Source organism: Schistocerca americana, chromosome 1 (genome assembly GCF_021461395.2).
Source record: "Schistocerca americana isolate TAMUIC-IGC-003095 chromosome 1, iqSchAmer2.1, whole genome shotgun sequence".
Lineage (NCBI taxonomy): Eukaryota > Metazoa > Arthropoda > Insecta > Orthoptera > Acrididae > Schistocerca > Schistocerca americana.
The window spans coordinates 605769039-605790922 of record NC_060119.1 but is presented as its reverse complement, the minus strand read 5'-3'; the positions used below and the strand labels follow the sequence as shown (position 1 = coordinate 605790922).

General features: G+C 39.3%; 1 protein-coding gene across 7 annotated transcripts in view; it reads right to left on the bottom strand.

The window, feature by feature from the left end:
- Positions 1-21884, bottom strand: part of LOC124607094 (protein SERAC1) — a 276482-nt gene that overhangs the window by 17343 nt on the left and 237255 nt on the right. For all 7 annotated transcript variants that reach the window (XM_047139315.1, XM_047139324.1, XM_047139331.1 and 4 more), the window contains 2 exons: positions 10216-10368; positions 371-498 (listed from right to left, as the gene is read on the bottom strand). In XM_047139315.1, coding sequence (XP_046995271.1) covers positions 371-498; positions 10216-10368 — 281 coding nt within the window. The remainder of the gene's footprint in view (positions 1-370; positions 499-10215; positions 10369-21884) is intronic.

The window sequence follows — 21884 nt, the reverse complement described above, 5'->3', positions numbered from 1 at the left end:
AACTGAACAATATTTGCACAATCAGCATCATCCAAACAACCACTATCATTTCTCCTTCCACTTGTACCATGTTTGAATGGTGTGCTGGAAGACTGAGTGTTGATAAGCTCTTGTATTGAATCAATTATCCATAATTGTATCACTGTGGTTATTCCATGAGATACAACTAGGATGAAGTAATACTTTTCTTGACTCTTCCTGAAACATATAGTTTCATAGAGACTATTGTTTTTAAATATATCAGTATATGTTGAGTAGAACGCAAGAATTCTATGACAAAACCAAAGTAGTTCCAGCTACAAGATCCAGCTGCATATACTCCACATATATTTCATGGCAAGGTAAATACAGAAATTTGAAATAAACGCACCTCTCACAAGGATTTTTTTCACAAGCAATCCTCCCATAGAGTGAGTAACCCAAATAACAGGCCGCTGACCGACTCCAGCGAGCTTTAATTTCTCCATAATTTCTTCACTTCTGTCGTCCAGTGTACACCTGTAACCAAAATGAGCTATGAGTAGTCAACAGATAAGGTTATAATAGCAGAATATGGCAATGGAATGTACTTGGTGGAAAACAAATAATGGAAGTAGTTAAGATAACACTCACCATATAGTTGAGATGATAAGTGAAACGTAGACCCTATAATGAATCAAAGTTACAATTGTTCAACTCAAACAAATACCTGGGTGAACCACTTTGTAGTGATAAGATATGCAATGATCACATATGCTCAGTCATGGGACAGGGTAAAGCATGTGCTAGACTTCGGTTTACTGGTGGAATACTGGGGAAATCCAATCAGTCTTCATAGCAGATTCCTCACAAATCTCTTGTGTGACCCATCCTAGAATACTGCTCAAGCGCATGGGACACATACCAAATAGGACTAATACAGGATATTGAACATATAGAGAGAATGGCAGCAGAAATGGTCATAGGTTTGTTTGATCCATGGGAAAGTGGTGCTTAAGAAACTGAACTGGCAAACTCTTGAAGATAAAAGTAAATTATCTTAAAAAGTTTTAAGAACCAGCTTTAAATGATGACTCTAGGAATATACTATAACCCCCTACTGTAGTGATTCGAGAATTTCTTTGTAAATTCTAGAACCACTCAGCCTTCTACCATCTTGAACACACGATATTCTAGATAAGAGTGTGGGATGGTAAAATCCTACTTACTGCACATCATGTTTTTGTGTGTGCAGGTTTAAAGTCAGTCTCGGGAAGAAAATAGATGTGGTGGTCGAATGGCACCGGCAATTACCTGTCGTACAATCCATAGATGTGTTAGTGAGTGTGTAAGGAAGAACCATGGAGTTTTTATGCTGCTCTGTGCTTATTGTGTCATTGACTATTGTTATGTGAAACAAGAACATTTGAAAAAGTACTATTGTGGACTCTTGATTCAGCTTTGGTAGAGGCAAGACGTAATTTCTGATTCATTTTAAGAAAGTCATGGCAGTCAAGCCAACTTTCTTTTAACTGTAACACATTTTGTTTCTAATGTTCGATGGTATGAGGTACTTACAGAAAGTTGCAAATGTATGTTGAAAGTGTGAATTATGTTGTGCATGAAAGTCAAATACATCGTTAACTGACAAAAAGGAAAGTTTGTATGTCTACTCTCACACTTTAAGATGTCACAAAATGTTAGAACATGGCGACCTGTGTGAAAGGACCGAGAAAACAGGAATTTTAAGTCAAAAACGAGGAAAGAAGCAGTTGTGTGTTGCCATAGCAACCAAACATAATAAGGCAAGGAAATTACTCTGAGACATTGGAATATGTTTAAGTATCCAATGGAGCAAAATTTGAAGGGAAAGACTGTGAAGAAATGAAAAACTCACAACGATAAAAATATTAAAGAAGATTTTGACATATTTGTCTAAGAAGAAGAAAGAACACTTCAACCAAGAAGATCCAGTGTGGGGAGTATACAGCTCTCACACACATCGCAGGGACGTAGACGCGGAAACCAACCTACATCCAACGCCGCCGGCACCAGCTCCTGTTCATCGGTGCTGACCTGCCTCCACATCCGCTCCCCTACGCTACGAGAATTCTATGCCGGGTGAGCATGAAACAACACTTCACTTCATTACTTCAGTACGAAGTGGTACAAGATAGTGTTGAGTGAACTTTTATTGTGTCACATTTAAAGTTAGTTTTAAATGCTTACTTGGGCTAAAGTATATAAAAGTATGGAGAATATACAAGTTGGGGACACTCAAGACCTGGCTATGGCCATGAAAGTTAGCAAAGAAGTGTGTGACTGGGCTGAGTTGTTAACTTTAGTCGAAGCTCAAAGTGCGACTCTAACATACGTAAAGAACTAAGCTTAGTAAATACCCAGACTGAAGCTTTAAATGCCCATAGTGAAGGTTTAAATGCTCAGAGGGAAACTCTAAATATTCAAATTATAAATTTGGGTTTGTTAAGTGCCAAGGTCGACTCTCAAAGCGAAGAATTTAGTAATCTTCGGGAAGGCATGGGTACTTTGAAGACTGAGTCTGACGCTAAAAGAACTACAGTAGATAATTTAAAAGTAGATCTACAAAATGACTTGACAAACTCTTTCACTACTCATATAAATCATATGTTTACCAACCTTTGTCAGAAACAGAATGATACCTTTCAGGATTTGTCAAAAAGGTTAGAGCTTAACATTGAGAACAAATGTAATAATGTAGAATACAAACTTATTGAAAAGTTAGGCTCTTTTGAAAACGTGTACAATATTAAGTGTAATGATGTAAGACATGGGTTGTATACTTTGCAAGGGAGTTTAGATAAGGAGAATGAGTTAATGCCAATCATTCATTCGCAAATTACAGGTGCCAGTATGTGGGTAGACAATGTAGAAAGGAATTTCAAAGAGAAAATAGCTAACTCTGATATTATATATGCAATTAGTTTGGAAGAACAATCCGGGGAAATTATAGATCGAAAAGTTACCGAGAGAATAACATCTGGGAATGTATCGGCTATTCCTTCTTCTGAACTTAATGATACCATGAAGGGTATAGCAGACCTGTGGAGAGAATTTAAGCTTATTCAAGACAAAGTTGAAAAAAGGGTAACTTCACCTAATGTGGTATTAACTAGTGAAGCAGGGAATGATTTACAATGGGGAGCTAATTCATGGTTATCTAGTCAATTACACAAATTTAAGCCGGATGGAGAGTACATCTGATACATTTCTTAAAAAGGTTTAACCAAGCATTACCAAAAAATTGGAAGGATTCTACGAAGATTGAATTTGCTGTTGGGTACCTTCTCGGGGAAGCCTCAGAATGGGATACAGTAAATATTGAGAATTTTTCCCCCTGGGAGGACTTTCAAAAGAAATTTAAAGAAAATTACTGGTCTGCCAGTGCATAAGAAAAGTTAATATCGGATCCATGGGACCTGGGCGGAGTCATCTATCCCCCCAGGGATGTTAACATTCTGAGTTAATGGGCAGCGTGACAACCGTCGGATCCCGAGTTGTTTCTGGTGTTTCTTCCAAAATAGTTTTCTGCAATGAATTCCTTTAAAAATCTAGAACTATCCTGTAATCTTATTAAAAAAGAAAACCGAATATAACCATAAAATAGAGACTGGAAAAAAAAAGTGATGTCCAGACGAAATAAGTTGAATAGAGCATTACATTTATAGAAAATATAATATGATGTGACTAGCTGAACAATCTGACCACAATCTATTGTTTATGAACTGTAGATTAAAACTGAAGAAACTGCAAAAAGGTGGGAATTTAAGGAGATGGGACTTCGGTAAACTGACTAAACCAGAGGCTGTACAGTGTTTCAGGGAGAGCATAAGAGAACAATTGACAGGAATGGGGGAAAGAAATACAGTAGAAGAAGAATGGGTAGCTTTAGGGATGAAATAGTGAAGGCAGCAGAGGATCAAGTAGGTAAAAAATCGAGGGCTAATAGAAATCCTTGGGTAACAGAAGAAATATTGAATTTAATTGATGAAAGGAGAAAATATAAAAATGCAGTAAATGAAGCAGGCAAAAAGGAATACAAACGTCTCAAAAATGAGATCAACAGGAAGTGTGAAATGGCTAAGCAGGGATGGCTAGAGGACAAATGTAAGGATGTAGAGGCTTATCTCGATAGGGGTAAGATAGATAATGCCTACAGCAAAATTACAGAGACGTTTGGAGAAAAGGGAACCACTCGTATGAATATCAAGAGCTCAGATGGAAACCTAGTTCTAAGCAAAGAAGGGAAAGACAGAAAGGTGGAAGGAATATATAGAGGGTCTATACAAGGGCGATGTACTTGAGGACAATATTATGGAAATGGAAGGGGATATAGATAAAGATGAAATGGAACATATGATACTGTGTGAAGAGTTTGACAGAGCACTGAAAGATCTGAGTCGAAACAAGGCTCCGGGAGTAGAGAACATTCCATTAGAACTACTGACAGCCTTGGGAGAGCCAGTCCTGACAAAACTCTACCACTTGGTGAGCAAGATGTATGAGACAGGAGAAATACCCTCAGATTTCAGGAAGAATATAATAATTCCAATTCCAAAAAAAACAGGTGTTGACAGATGTGAAAATTACCGAACTATCAGTTTAATAAGTCACAGCTGCAAAATACTAATGCGAATTCTTTACAGACGAATGGAAAAACTGGTAGAAGCTGACCTCGGGGAAGATCAGTTTGGATTCCATAGAAATATGGGAACACGTGAGGCAATACTGAACTTACGACTTATCTTAGAAGAAAGATTAAGGTAATGCAAACCTACATTTCTATACTTAGAGAAAGCTTTAGACAATGTTGACTGGAATACTCTCTTTCAAATTCTACCAGATGGCAGTTATAAGAATAGCGGGGCACGAAAGGGAAGGGTGTGAGACAGGGTTGTAGCCTCTCCCCAATGTTATTCAATCTGTATATTGAGCAAGCAGTAAAGGAAACAAAAGAAAAATTCGGATTAGGTATTAAAATCCATGGAGAAGAAATAAAAACATTGAGGTTCGCCAATGACATTTTAATTCTGTCAGAGACAGCAAAGGACTTGGAAGAGCAGTTGAATGGAATGGACAGTGTCTTGAAAGGAGGATATAAGATGAACATCAACAAAAGCAAAACGAGGATAATGGAATGTAGTCGAGTTAACTCGGGTGATGCTGAGAGAATCAGATTAGGAAATGAGACACTTAAAAGTAGTAAAGGAGTTTTGCTATTTGGGGAGCAAAATAACTGATTATGGTCGAAGTAGAGAGGATATAAAATGTAGACTGGCAATGGGAAGGAAACGTTTCTGAAGAAGAGGAATTTGTTAACATCAAGTATAGATTTAAGTGTCAGGAAGTCGTTTCTGAAAGTATTTATATGGAGTGTAGCCATGTATGGAAGTGAAACATGGACGATAAATAGTTTGGACTGGAAGAGAATAGAAGCTTTCAAAATGTGGTGCTACAGAAGAATGCGGAAGATTAGATGGGTAGATCACGTAACTAATGAGGAGGTATTGAATAGAATAGGGGAGAAGAGGAGTTTGTGGCACAACTTGACTAGAAGATGGGACTGGTTGGTAGGACATGTTCTGAGGCATCAAGGGCTCAGAAATTTAGCATTGGAGGGCAGCGTGGAGGGTAAAAATCGTATAGGGGGACCAAGAGATGAATACATTAAGCAGATTCAGAAGGATGTAGGTTGCAGTAAGTACTGGGAGATGAAGTAGCTTGCACAGGATAGAGTAGCATGGAGAGCTGCATCAAACCAGTCTCAGGACTGAAGACCACAACAACAACAACAACAACAACAACAACAACATGAGATGTGCTATAGATGGGAGGGTTTGTATAAATTTTGAAAGGGGTGGGTATTGTAGCTAAAAGCATGGTTTACAAGAACAGATAAAGTATGACTAACACAAAACACACATCACACCTTTCAAACAACCCTCACAAACAAGTGTATCTGATTCTTCTTCATTTGCTGTTTCCATAGAGTGGCCAGGATTTCCTTTCGGGACCTCGAGGGTGAAGGTGGGACAAGACCGTTCTGTAGGAGACGATTTGACACCAAACCTCCTCCGGTTTCTTACTCAAGTACCTGAGAGGTATAGATCTTGGGGTAGGGGGGTGGGAAGGGTTTCCTGTCTTTGGGGATATCTTCTTTCTCTTCTTTGATCCTAACAACCACATCTATTTTTTCCTTTCTTACTTCTCATCTTGAGGACCTGTCTATTTTTTCCCTCTTTCCATATTCATAAGCTTCTATCGCTGCAGCCCTACCTTACTTCCATGGTTACTAATAACCCACATCTTATCTTTAGATAAGAAGGCCGAAGAATCAGACTACACGAACACACATCCACATATACACAAACATATGCTTCAACACAAACATTAAATCATATAAGACAAAGCCTGTCACAATATGAGAACTGCCAGGTGTTGTAGGGGAAAAGGTGTGTACATAGGGAATTATGCGCACATATATGGGGAATTAAGATGGTTCTACATCGAATATACATAAGAAGAGGAGCACATACATAACGAACAACTATAAAGTAGTAATGAGTAATGGATAAATAAGAGAGATGTGTGAGCAAAGAAAGAAAACAAAAGTAGGAGTAGAATTGGTAGGTTGATCACTAAGCAACGTCAGTACAATAAAAACTCTGATAAATTGAAGGATAGTGGTATGTAAGTAGTATATATAGACATAATATCTATTGAAAGTATAGAAGTTCATAAGTAGAGGAGGACTCTAGGGAGTGAATGATGTATTAAAGAATGAATGCGAAGTTTAAAATAGATTTATATTTTACCAGAAGATACTTAACTATGGTATACATAGAAATGTATATTAGGGTAAAGAACCGTGAGGCCTACTCAGAAAGGATAAGGGCGACGTACCTGGCATTCACTAAGTGTAAAGGGCAGACGTATCTACGGGGAGAAAGGACGATCTGTGGCCTAAAAAATTAGAGATGTTTTGTAAGGGGCGTACCTACCAGAATGGAAAGAGGAAGTGATCTCATAAGGTCAACCCACAAGCAAGGAAATGGTGCTGATCCTAGGAGAAGGGGACAGTATCGTGACAAAAGTCACAAATTTTATAGGAAATATTCTGGAAAGTGTAAATTCTATGAATGACTACCGTTATTATGTTTTGTGAAAGTAAATGAGTGTCAAAAGAACACTTTCATTTCACCCGGAGTTCCTCCAAGCTACAACTAATGAAAATAGTACATTCTAGGAAAAAGGTAGTACAAAAAAATAAGAATGGAAATAAATTACTCATGTGTCATAAACACCTAAAGTTTTAGATTGAAAAAGGAAATTAAAAAAAATAGGTCCTCACAATTCATAAATATTAGTAAAGCTGTCTAAAACCACGAGTACATGCTCATGTCTTAATAACATAAGTAAAATAATAAAAGAATAGAGAAACAATAAGCGAAAGATTGTTCCAAGAGAGGACACAGAATTGTGACGGAAAGGAGAGATATGTACATAAATACGAGGTGCGGCTAGAAAAAAACCGGACTGATGCTGGAAAAAACATTTATTTACAATTATTTACAATTTCATGTTGTCTCCTTCAATGTACTCTCCTCCTCGGTCTCTACACCGCTCCATACGAATTTTCCACTGTTCATAGCAATGCTGCAGATCATTTTCGGTAAGTCCATACATTACTTCCGTCGCTTTTTCTTTTACTGCTTCAACAGTCTCAAATCTAGATCCTTTCAAAGCTGACTTGACTTTAGGGAAAAGAAAAAAGTCACAGGGGGCCAAATCAGGTGAGTAGAGTGGATGATCTAAGATGGGAATGTTGTGTTTTGCCAAAAACGTCTTCACTGACAACGCACTGTGAGCTGGGGCATTGTCTTGGTGAAGGATCCATGACTTTTTTCTCCACAAATCGTTCCGTTTTCTCCGTACTCGCTCACGTAGGGTAGCCAGGACGCTAATGTAGTAATGCTGATTCACTGTTTGTCCCTCTGGTACCCAATCAATGTGCACAATCCCTTTGATGTCAAAAAAAAAAAAAACAATCATCATTGCCTTGAATTTCGATTTTGACATTCGTGCTTTTTATTGTCGTGGAGAACCAGGAGTTTTCCAATGCATCGATTGGCGTTTAGTTTCGGGATCGTAAGTAAAAAACCACGATTCATCGCAAGTAATAACATTTTGTAAGAAGGTGGGATCACTTTCAATGTTTTCCAGGATGTCAGAACAAATCATTCTTCAGGGTTCCTTCTGTTCAATTGTGAGACACTTTGGAACCATTTTTGAACACACTTTGTTCATGTTGAAACTTTCATGAAGAATCTGCCTATCACTTTCCTTGTCAACTCCTGTTAACTCAGACACTGCTCTGATTGTTAAACGGCGATCTTGTCGAACAAGTTTACCGATTTTTTCAATGTTTGCATCAGTTTTTGCTGACAATGGTCTGCCAGTGCGAGTGTCATCACTGGTGTCTCCGCGGCCATCTTTAAATCGTTTAAACCACTCAAACACTTGTGTTCGCGATAAACAATCATCGCCGTACACTTGTTGTAACATTACAAACGTTTCACTTGCAGATTTTCCTAGTTTGAAACAAAATTTGATGTTAACACGCTGTTCTTTCTGTACACTCAACATTTTCCGACGCACAGACAAAACGTCAACTAATTAAAACAGACGCCATGGGCAGACTGAGTGCAGGAGGCAGATGAAACTCGAGCAGTAGGCGGAGCGAGAGTCACGTGACAGGCCACGCGACTTTCATCCTTATTGCATTCGTTTTATTGTTTCACCAGTACTAGTCCGGTTTTTTTCTAGCCACACCTCGTATATGTAAAAAAATGCATACTGTTAAGACATGAAATTTTATTATGAGTTACATTATTTGCATAATGACTATGTATAAAATATCGCGTATTTGATCGGGGGAAGGGGGGGGGGGGGGGATATGTAGTGATTCGAGAATTTCTGTGTAAATTCTAGAACCACTCAGCCTTCTACTGCCTCGAACACACGATATTCTAGATACAAGTGTGGAATGGTAAAATCCTACCTACTACACATCACGTTTGTGTGTACAGGTGTTCGGATGGCACCAGCAAGTACCTGTCAGACAATCCATATGTGTTAATGAGTGTGTAAGGAAGAACCATGGAGTTTTTATGCCGCTCTGTGCTTATTGTGTCACTGACTATTGTTATGTGAAACAAGAACAGTTGAAAAAGTACTATTGTGAACTCTTGACTCAGCCTTAGTAGAAGGAAGATGTAATTTCTGATTCATTTTAAGAAAGTCATGGCAGTAAAGCCAACTTTTAACTGTAACTCATTTTGTTTCTAATGTTTGACGGTGCGAGGTACTTACAGAAAGTTGCAAATTATGTTGAAAGTGTGAATTATGTTGTGCATGAAAGCCAAATACATCGTTAACTGACGAAAAGGAAAGTTGTTTGGCTATTCATTTTATAAGTATAAAGAGGCTTAAAATTTCCTTTACCTAGCTCTATTCGATGGAGAAAAAGTCAAGAGATTTTCCGGCAGTCGACTATCCCATAAAGGAGAGAGGCTGCAAAATTCCAAATAAGTCACCTTGTAAAGAAGTGGAATGTGGTTTGGGGAAATAAATCAGTGTAAAAAACACCCACACTCACACTTTAAGTCGTCAGAACGTTAGACTACATATCACTCCCATACAGGTAGTACAGAAAAGATTAGATTAATTACAGAATGCAAGGCGTGTTTGTGAGTCGTGTTTGCATGAGTGTGTGTGTGGGGGGGGGTGGGGGGTGGGGTGTCATATTTTTAAAGAAGGCCTTACTTGCTGAAAGCTTGATTTGTGAGGGTCTTCCCCCCCCCCCCCCCCCCCCCCCCCCCCCCTATCTGTGCAACTCAGTATCTTCGTTATTTGATGAGTGGCAACTTTCCTTTTCATTATACAATCTAAAGTATAGGTGTGGATATAGATGAGTTGTTAGCTTTTCTCCCCCCATTATTTATATTCTCAAAGTGACTTGTCAACCAGCTGACAAATAAAAATGTTTATCAAAAAGTAAAGAACACCTTCTAACTTTGTAGTTGTTTAACGCATGCTTTGGATAGGATGTTGGATTACAGGCTATTACAAATTTCAAATGTAGCACCAATAAAAGTAAGATCTGACTACAATTACCCAATATTAATATGAAGCATCTTTTGCAAGCAAAATACTTACTTTATTTTTTCTGAAGGACATGTTGGGGACCATCTGGAAATCGTTGTATCATAATTAACACCAACTATCCGCAGGTAAGGGCAATCTTTTGGAAGCCAGTCTCTTGGCCAACATGGTGTGTACATATCTTCATGGCATTCTGGGCACTTTTCACTTAACATGTACAGAGAAAATTCATATAAAAATACAAAAAATAAGCCAGAATATACATTTTCTAATACTTAAACAGTGTTCTGTCAATAAAACTTTAAGACACTAAATCATAATTAGATCCCATCCTACTGAGTTTCCAGATACTCGCCCATTTTTAAACATCTTTTTTGAAGAGGATCTTCAGTTGAATCTTCAAGCAACGTCCTAAGACATGCATTAAAAACTTGTACCATTAACAATCATGCTTGGCCATTGAACGTCAAGCATAAATGTTGCAGAAAAAACTGAATGAAACTGATTTAATTTACATGCAAAAAGGGACGAATAAAGAGAGAAACAGAAGGAATCATACAAGAAGTCAACCGGCTGCTTTAGCTCCTGCTGTCCAATAAAGCTTCTATAGTTAGTTCAGTATTTGTAATTTAGTTTTTATCAATCTCTTGCTCTGTCGTTTGTGCTTGGCCTTTTTTAAAGTCTTTACACAGGATACTTTGCACAATCACTACTCAGTGAATACATATTAAATGACACTTGATGCATGATTATAGCAAGAAAGACTACTACAAAAAAAAGAGGGAGACAGAGAAATTGTCAGGGTAAAGAAATCAAATTGCTTAAAGTTGGAAGTCTTTTAAACAAGTCAGAAGGCTTTTTGATCACACTGATTAGCCAAAAGGGAAGTTGTTATCTGTCATGGACTTTTGCAACAGTTCCAATAATGTTTTGAGTTCCATTCAAATGAATAGTTTAAATATGCCACAGTTCAATTCCTTGTTCAGCTGTCATAGATAGCCAAGAGTACAACACAGAAAGCTATATTTTAAACTGATATTTCACTTCATTAGGCTCAGGACCTCACCAGTAGCAGTGGCAAATTGAAAGTAAGATTAGAGTTTAACATCCTCTCGACATCAAGGTCATTAGAACTGGAGCACAAGCTCAGATTATTTCAAGAATGGGGATGGAAATTTCAAAGCATCTACCCACCATTTGCCTGGAGTGATTTACGGAAAGGACAGAAAATCGAAATCTGGATGGTTGGACAAGGATTTGAATCATGAATCTCCAAAATGTGAGACCAGTGTGCTAACTACTGCATACACTTCACTCAGTAGGAGCGGCGTATGTCCAACAAGAACTCTAAAAAGTGAGTGACAGTGGTCTGGTAAAGAAATGTTAAATAAAGCTTATAAATTCTGTAAAAAACTTCCTTACAGGCAGAAAACTCTTGGGGTGAAACATGTCATGGTACATATTCAATTAGGTGCTAATGTTGGATTATTCCTCAACTCTATGGCTGCTACCAAAACACAAGGTACAGAGAGACAAGACTTTATTTAAAGACCAAAAAACTAGCAGCTTTACACCTGTAACTGGTGTGCAAGCACTGAACATCTGTGCAACATGAATCAACTCTTTACAAGGATTCCTGTTTAATAAAAATAACAACTCTAACAGAGCAGATTAGTGGTCTTAATATTAGTGGTACTATAGATATTCCCTAAAATTCTGTAATGAATATCTTTCACCAACCTGTTCAGCTCTTACACAGCAAAGTACATTTCAATATACTAATAATGCATTAATTATAAGATGATTATGGAATATATCTTTCTGATAACTGGTTTCTCCCTCCAAAATTTATCTGTAACTTACTACTATTGTAGATTCGAAGGTCACTATAGGGGAATACCTGTACTCACCAAGGATGATACGGAAGGTACTAATGTAGCTAATATTACCCTCCAAAACAGTGACAAAGACTTTCAGACAGTAGTGATTAAAATTCCAAAATGAAATTTGATAATAGCCAGAGTGTACCATTCTCCACCAGTAAATTTTGGGGAGTTTCTGGAAAAAATGTAATGATTCCTAAATAAAGTAAATGCAAAAAGGATTAGTGACTTCAACAAAAGCTTCCTCTGTAAATATAAATAGAGAGCAGCTCTAGTCAGTCTCATAGAATTATGTAATCTTATTTCCATAGTAAACCATACAACAACAACAACAACAACACCTACCAGGCAGGCAGCCTTGGATCAAATCTTAATCCACAGAAAGAAACTGAAGTGGTGTGCAAAAGTGTACAGTACAGGTTTCAGTGACCATAAAGCTTTAATAGTTGCCATCACCATGAAAGGGGTTAGGCTAAAACAACACACTAAAGGTCAAATGCAGGATCTTCAGCCGGAATAATGCAAACCAATTTAGTTTATTATGATGAAGACTGGCCTGCTGCTGTGGAATATGAAATCTGTATACAAAATTCAAAGAATGAAAAGCGCAGGATGGAATAACAACAGTATTATAGAAAGGGTACATTGCTGCTCATCATATAGAGAAGGCGCTGAGTTGCACACAGGCACAACAAAAAGATTGCTATACATTTAAGCTTACAGCCAAAAGGCTTTCTTCTGATATAGAAAACACACACACACACACACACACACACACACACACAGACAAGAGAGATTACCATTGTCCCTGGCCACTGTAGACACCAACTGCACTTGAAGGGAGCAGAAATATGCCATGGGTAGTGGGGTGGCCATTCATGCAGACAGACTGACAGATTGCTAGTAGTCATGCCCACTTTGAAACCAGCACGGTGGTTGCAGCTTCGTTTGTAGATCACGCAGCTGCTTTGACAGATAGGTATTTGATAGAGTAGGAGATGCCTGTGACAGGACTGGAGTGGATGTTGGTGGGAGGATGTATGGGACAGATCTTGCAACTAGGTCTATTACAGGGATATGAGCCATGAGGCAAGGGGTTAGGAGCAGGGGTGGAGTAGGGACTCACAAGTGGGTGGCGGAATACCACTGTGAGAGGGGTGGGAGGGACATAGGGTAGGACATTCCTACTTTCAGGGCATAATGTGAGGTAGTTGAAACACAGGCAGAGAATGTGATTCAGTGCTCCAGTCCTAGTTGGTAGTGAGTCATGAGAAGATTGCTCCTTTGTGGCTGCACAGTGTGTATGTGGTATGTGGAAGGTGGTAGGTAACTGGAGAGACAGTTTCTGTTTCTGTGCAAGGTTGGGAGAGTAATTTCACTTTGAAGGTCTCAGGGACACCCTCAGTATGTTTGGAGAGGGGCTGCTAGTTACCACAGATGTGATAACCATGGGTGGCTGGGCTGTATGGAAGGGACAGTTTGGTATGGCAGCAATCCAAGTGGAGACATTGCTGGTGCTTGGTAGGTGTGATATGGACAGAGGTATTGATGTAGCCATCCTTGAGGTGTAGGTCAACTTTGAAGAAGGTGGCTTGTAGGGCTGAGGAGGAACAAGTGAAGTGAATGGATGAGAATGTGTTGAAGTTCTGGATGAATTTGGATAGGGTGTCTTCACACTCAGTCCACATCACAAAGATGTCATCTGTGAATCTGAACAAGGTGAGGGGTTTGGGTTTCTGGGTGGTTAGGAAGGATTCTTCTACATGGTCCACGAGTGGTTGGCATAGGATGCTGACATGCAGGATCCACTGTTGTACCATGGATTTGTTTGCATGTGATGCCATCAGAGGAGAAGTAATTGCAGTGTGAGGAGCCAGTCACCTTTTTTCTTTTTTAACAGTGTTGCCTTTTGTCACCTTTTTAAATTGTTGCCATCTTATAAACCTATTTCACTCTTTTAGGTAGAAATATGTTACATACATTTGTTTCAAAGTTCATGTATTATGGTCATTGATTTAACTTTTTGGAACGTTCCAGTGATGAAAGCAGATAGTCTGCACTAGGGCTTCTGAGATCTGAGGTAGAGGGAAACATTCCACGTGAGAAAAATCTGAACTCCGGAGATGGGAACTTGCTCTTCAATATATCCTTTCTTCCCGTTACCCACCAGGCCTCAATCTCCGCTAATTTCAAGTTGCCGCCACTCATACCTCACCTGTCATTCAACAACATCTTTGCCTCTGCACTTCCGCCTCGACTGACATCTCTGCCCAAACTCTTTGTCTTTAAATATGTCTGCTTGTGTCTGTATATGTGTGGATGGATATGTGTGTGTGTGTGCGAGTGTATACCCGTCCTTTTTTCCCCCTAAGGTAAGTCTTTCCGCTCCCGGGATTGGAATGACTCCTTACCCACTCCCTTAAAACCCACATCCTTTCGTCTTTCCCTATCCTTCCCTCTTTCCTGATGAGGCAACAGATTGTTGCGAAAGCTTGAATTTTGTGTGTATATATATCTGCTTGTGTCTGTATATGTGTGGATGGATATGTGTGTGTGTGTGTGTGTGCGAGTGTATACCCGTCCTTTTTTCCCCCTAAGGTAAGTCTTTCCGCTCCCGGGATTGGAATGACTCCTTACCCTCTCCCTTATTAGTGTCAAATACTCCTTTATTACAATTGTTTCTATTTTTGTTCCAGATTCTAATTTCACTGTAGTAACATAGCTTCTACGGTGTGTAAAATTATGGGAAAAGGATTTGGAAATGATAAGGGAAATATTATTTAAAGGGTTAAATGATTTTTTACAATTATTCTGGAACATATTACTGGATAAAGGAGAGGTTTTGTTTATCTGAACAGTCACCGTAGCTAATGAAGAAAAAAGTTGAACAATAAGAGGGGGGTTGGTTTGTTTGGGAGAGGAGACCAAACAGTGAGGTCATCAGTCTCATCAGATTAGGGAAGGATGGGGAAGAAAGACAGCTGTGCCCTTCCAAAAGAAGCATCCCGGCATTTGCCTGGAGCAATTTAGGGAAATCACGGAAAACCTTATCAGGATGGCTAGACGCGGGATTGAACAGTCGTCCTCCCGAATGCGAGTCCAGTGTGCTAACCACTGCGCCACCTTGCTCGGTTAACAATAAGATTTCGTTATGAATATATAGGTATAAAAATTAAAAATGTTCTTAAGTCCCTTCTTCAAATGATTTCACATTCTCCTTCGACACTGCAGTGACATGTTGGTGTTTCCCTCCATTATTAGCCTACTAATGTCCTTGCAGGTCCTCATGATCATCCAAACTATTATGTAGTTTCATGGACCAATAAATAAATAAATAAATATTTAAACAACTTTTTAAAACTGTCCCAGATATGTGACTGTAGGCTGAGAGACCTGAGGAACCTTCATCAATGTTCCAGAAATATTTCCACACACAACCCTTACGTAATACATTCACAAGGTTAATAATACTTGGCGTGCGTACATTTTTTACACAAGTCATCATATGCTTGTGGTCTCTCTCAGATCTCAACACAGACAAACAGCTACTAATTAATCAGTGTGTGCCTCACTACCTTTCGTCATTGTCACAGATGCTATTGCTATCTAGTGGCCAGAGAGCATGTTTTTTAATCAGCCTAAAAATTAACGCCATATGTGATACACTGTTCCATTCTGAAAATAAACTTTTTGACACAGGAAAATGCAAAGTCTTTAGTGACTGTTTTGAGAAGACAGATAATTTGAAAAATAAAGTATCTGCATGTATAAAAAAGTATTGAAAGTATATTTAGCGGTGTGTGTTCTTGGCTATCAAGTCTGAGAAAAAAAGGTTTTTAGGCAATTTTCAGCCACTCACGTTCTAGAAAACGTAAGTATAACTTGGACATTAAATGGAGACCATGTCAGTTACATTTATAACTTTCAGCTCAGACACAAGCTCATTATGTGCACCAAAAATTTGCACTTTAAATACCAAGGGTAATTCCACCACTGCAAATTGATTTGGACAATGAAACTGGTGATTTCCAATTACTCTACAATTTTGTCAAATGATATTTGTGATGTTTTTAAGATAATGTTGCCTGATAGTGTTCCTGAACATTTTTCACTTTCATTTAAGAAAATGAGTTATCTAATAACTGATGGACTGGCACCATATTTTCTGGAATGTATGTTACAAGAAGCAAATTCATGTTCTTCATATTACAAATTGTGTTTTGATAAAACTACCAATTTTGAAGATAAAAAAGAATTACAAACAACCATTACAGTTTGGACTGAGAGTAAACATTAAATAACAACATGACACTTAAGAACCTTTTTATAGGCAGAGGAGATGATGAAACTTTACATCAGAAATTATGTGAAGCACTTTTTGAAGCCAATCGGTCACTAAGCACGTGCCTTATGCTGGGATCAGATAGACATAACATCAATAAAAATATGTTTAGCTTTTAGATAGTGATGTATAGGAGACTCAAGACAGACAACTTATAAACACTGGAACATGTAACATTTGTACAACGCATAGTGCCTATCTATATGCTTTGTCGTGTTTAGGTGAAAAAGCATCCTAATTTCTGGTCAATATTTACTGTCATTTTGATGGTTAACCAGTTCACTGGGAAGAATTTGAAGAAATTCAGTCTCAGTGAAACATTCCACAAGTTTCTGAGGCATTCAACCACATGGTAACTTACTTTAGGAGCTTCAGCAAATAGGATTTTGGAAGAGTGAGATGGAATTCAGTATTACTTTCTTAATCGTATACATCTAAAAAACAATTTTACTAATGTTGAGTTGCTGCGAATGCTTTTTTAAATCCCAATAAAAGCAGAATTTCAGATCAGAATTTCATCTGTGCAACTATTCATTAAGTTCATACAATGTTTTCAAAGCCAAATACCTTTCATTCACAAGTTGCATACAGAAACAGAAAAGGTTTCTGCTTTGAGAAAAATTGAGAGAATTACTGAAGTTCTTCATAATAAACTCTTTACACTGGATAATCTGCTCCCTCTTGAATAACTAATTGCTAGTGGGCAAGTAACTGAAGAGCTTCATAAACTGGAAGAACATGAAAAGTTATGGTCTCTAAAGAATGCCCAAAAACATTACATCAAAGCTTGCAAATGTGTGATGGAAAAGAAAAGATATGCCTATAAAGTGCACCACTGAAAAGTCTTAAGGTTTTAGATCCCAAAGAAAGAATAAAGAGCAGAAGCTGCAGTGAACTGTTTAAGGTTGCAAAAATTATGGCATTCGATGTCTGACAAGATTACTTATTAGATGAGTGGAAGGTTCTACAGTTTGAAAAAGATGATCCAGCTTTAGATAACAATGACACTGACAATTTCTGGCACATCTCAGAAAGACATTTCTCATCCATAGAGCTAAAATATCTAAATGCTCCAAAACGTGTTGAGGATTCTCTTACATTGTCCCATGGAAATATGGACAGAGAGAAAGAAGATATTCCATTTTGAAGCTTGCACTAGAAGATAAGGCTGTGATGACTGAAAGATTTTTGAACAGTATTTCAACTGCGAGGGATGCTTTGGAACTATACCCCCATTTTCTCTCTGTGGCCACTGACTCACAGCACTGGACAGTAAGCGCATGAAAATTACATTGTTTATAAAGTAGAATGTGAAAGGAAGACTCGAATTAGAAGAGAAGCAAAAAGCAGTACAAAACCAAAGGAATCTTGAAGAGGATATTAAAAAGATGAAAAACATAAAAAAAGTCTGTTGAGTATGACACAGCTGTTCTGGGGAGAAAAAGAAAAAAGAACACAAAATATCTAAGGAGAATGAGAAGAACTTCTATCTCAAGCTTCAGTTAAAATGATACACACACTTGAAAAGAATTATTTAAAAGCAGCAAAATTGGCCAAGGGTATGACTGAGGGTGCACGAATGATGAAAGCAGAAGAAAGAGTGAAAGAAGGGAGGGAGAGAGCATTCAGAAAAACCTTGTATGATTACTTCATTTTTTGCTAAGATTCCTAATAAACAGCAACCCACACCTATTCTGTTAATCTTTTTCCAGTATAGACTGTCATTAGCTGTAAAAATACAACGTAGACATTGTTTGTGAATTACAATTACCAATTCTGAATTACCAATTCCATATTACCATCGTACTTGCATATGTGAATAAATTTCTATGAAGCAAAAGTAATGGTCATCCAGGATTTACTATGATCTTAACTGGCCTTATGGTACAGGATTATCAAAATCGAAGTAGTTCATCTCTGTCATATCTGCTTATTGAAATAATTTGTCACCTTTGAATCACGTTTTTCAAATATTTTGTTACCCTATCTCTCCTGTTTCAAATTCCACCATGCCTCCTCACTCTGTCCGTGGGTAAGGCAGTGTTCAATAGAAGCCTGTCTGACTCTAAGGTAAGGTGGTGTTCAATAGAAGCCTGTCTGACTCTAAACCTAGAACTTCCTTCCTGGACACCATGACCATCAATGTCTTTCTTCCGGCATGCCAGCACAAAGGCGAAGAATGCAATAGCAGAGAAGGCTGTGAGACGATGTCAGCCAATAGCCTGCTGACTAGGACCGCACCACGACAGGAGCAGCCTTTACAATAAGGGAATATAAGTGCTGCTCCTGCCAGTCTTGGTCGCACAGTGTTAGACCAGCACTATGATAGCAGTGACATGTGATCCATATCCATTGTTTACATGGACATTGTATATAGCAAAAGACTTTGATTGTTTGCATGTTGCCCATTGATTGTGACATGTTCTTATAAATACAAAGATAGGTTCAATACCATCTAGGACTGGAGCACTGAATCACTTCCTCTGCCTGTGTTTTGACTCCCTCTTGTCATTCCTCTGAAATTAGGAGTATCCTACCCTGTACCCCTCGCACCCCTCTCACAGTGGTATTCTGCCACCCACTTGTGCTTTCCTACTCTACCCCTGCTCCCAACCCCTTGCCTCATGGCTCATATCCCTGCGGTAGGTCTAGCTGCAAGACCTGTCCCATACATTCAGTGTGCACTCCTTGTGCATCCCGGGTGGAGTCATTCCTGATGTGGAAAGGGTCCTTCCGGATGCCATGAAGAGCACAGGGTGCAGCCAGCTGCAGATGGTGGCACATGTCGGCACTAATGACGTGTGTCGCTTTGGATCTGAGAAAATTCTCTCTGGATTCCAGCGGCTATCTGATTTGGTGAAGGCTGCCGGTCTCGCTTACGAGATGAAGGCAGAGCTCACCATCTGCAGCATCGTTGACAAAACCGACTGCGGACCTTTGGTGCAGAGCCAGGTGCCGGGTCTGAATCAGAGGCTCAGATGGTTTTGCGACCGTGTTGGCTGCAGATTCCTTGACTTACGCCATAGGGTGGTGGGGTTTCGGGTTCCGCTGAATAGGTCAGGAGTTCACTACACTCAGCTGGCGGCTGCACGGGTAGCGGAGGCTGTGTGGCATGGACTGGGCGGCTTTTTAGGTTAGAAGGCCTCGGGAAAGTACGAAGTGGGCTGTAATCTCAAAGGGTGCATGGCAAATACAGGATGTGCTTGGATCAAGGAACATTCGGAATTGTAGTTGTAAATTGTTGTAGTTGTGCTGGGAAAGTCCCTGAGCTTCAAGCGCTAATAGAAAGCACAGAAGCTGAAATCATTATAGGTACAGAAAACTGGCTAAAGCCTGAAATAAGTTCTGCAGAAATTTTTACGAAGTCTCAGACGGTGTTCAGGAAAGATAGATTAGGCAGAATTGGTGGTGGAGTGTTTGTGTCTGTCAGTAGTGGTTTATCTTGTAGTGAAGTCGAAGTAGATACTCCGTGTGAATTGGTATGGGTGGAGGTTATACTTAACAGCCGAACTAAGTTAATAATTGGCTCCTTCTACCGACCCCCAGACTCCGATGATATATTTGCTGAACAGTTCAGAGAAAATTTGAGTCTCGTAACAAATAAATACCCCACTCATACGGTTATAGTTGGTGGGGACTTCAACCTTCCCTCGATATGTTGGCAAAAATACTTGCTCAAAACCGGTGGTAGGCAGAAAACATCTTCCGAGATTGTCCTAAATGCTTTCTCCGAAAATTATTTCGAGCAGTTAGTCCACGAACCCACGCGAATTGTAAATGGTTGCGAAAACACACTTGACCTCTTAGCCACAAACAATCCAGAGCTGATAGAGAGCATCATGATTGATACAGGGATTAGTGATCACAAGGTCGTTGTAGCTAGGCTCAATACCATTTCTTCCAAATCCACCAGAAACAAACGCAAAATAATTTTATTTAAAAAAGCAGATAAAGTGTCACTAGAAACCTACCTAAGAGACAATCTCCATTCCTTCCGAACTGACTATGCAAATGTAGACAAGATGTGGCTCAAATTCAAAGATATAGTAGCAACAGCAATTGAGAGATTCATACCTCATAAATTGGTAAGAGATGGAACTGATCCCCCGTGGTACACAAAACAGGTCCGAACTCTGTTGCAGAGGCAACAGAAAAAGCATGCGAAGTTCAGAAGAACGCGAAATCCCGAAGATTGGCTAAAATTTACAGACGCGCGAAATTTGGCACGGACTTCAATGCGAGATGCCTTTAATAGGTTCCACAACGAAACATTGTCTCGAAATTTGGTAGAACATCCGAAGAAATTCTGGTCGTATGTAAAGTACACAAGCGGCAAGACGCAGTCAATACCTTCGCTGAGCAGTGCCGATGGTACTGTTACCGATGACTGTGCCGCTAAAGCGGAGTTATTGAACGCAATTTTCTGAAATTCCTTCACCAGGGAAGACGAATGGAATATTCCAGAATTTGAAACACGAACAGCTGCTAGCATGAGTTTCTTAGAAGTAGATACCTTAGGGGTTGCGAAGCAACTCAAATCGCTTGATACGGGCAAGTCTTCAGGTCCAGATTGTATACCGATTAGGTTCCTTTCAGATTACGCTGATACAATAGCTCCCTACTTAGCACTCATATACAACTGCTAGCTCACCGATAGATCTGTACCTACAGACTGGAAAATTGCGCAGGTCGCGCCAGTGTTTAAGAAGGGTAGTAGGAGTAATCCATCTAACTACAGACCTATATCATTGACGTCGGTTTGCAGTAGGGTTTTGGAGCATATGCTGTATTCAAACACTATGAATCACCTCGAAGGGAACGATCTATTGATACGTAATCAGCATGGTTTCAGAAAACATCGTTCTTGTGCAACGCAGCTAGCTCTTTATTCGCACGAAGTAATGGCTGCTATCGACAGTGGATCTCAAGTTGATTCCGTATTTCTAGATTTCCGGAGAGCTTTTGACACCGTTCCTCACAAGCGACTTCTAATCAAGCTGCGGGCCTATGGGGTATCGTCTCAGTTGTGCGACTGGATTTGTGATTTCCTGTCAGGAAGGTCGCAGTTCGTAGTAATAGACGGCAAATCATCGAGTAAAACTGAAGTGATATCAGGTGTTCCCCAGGGAAGCGTCCTGGGACCTCTGCTGTTCCTGATCTATATAAATGACCTGGGTGACACTCTGAGCAGTTCTCTTAGGTTGTTCGCAGATGATGCTGTAATTTACCGTCTAGTAAGGTCATCCGAAGACCAGTATCAGTTGCAAAGCGATTTAGGAAAGATTGCTGTATGGTGTGGCAGGTGGCAGTTGATGCTAAATAACAAAAAGTGTGAGGTGATCCACATGAGTTCCAAAAGAAATCCGTTGGAATTCGATTACTCGATAAATAGTACAATTCTCAAGGCTGTCAATTCAACCAAGTACCTGGGTGTTAAAATTACGAACAACTTCAGTTGGAAAGACCACATAGATAATATTGTGGGGAAGGTGAGCCAA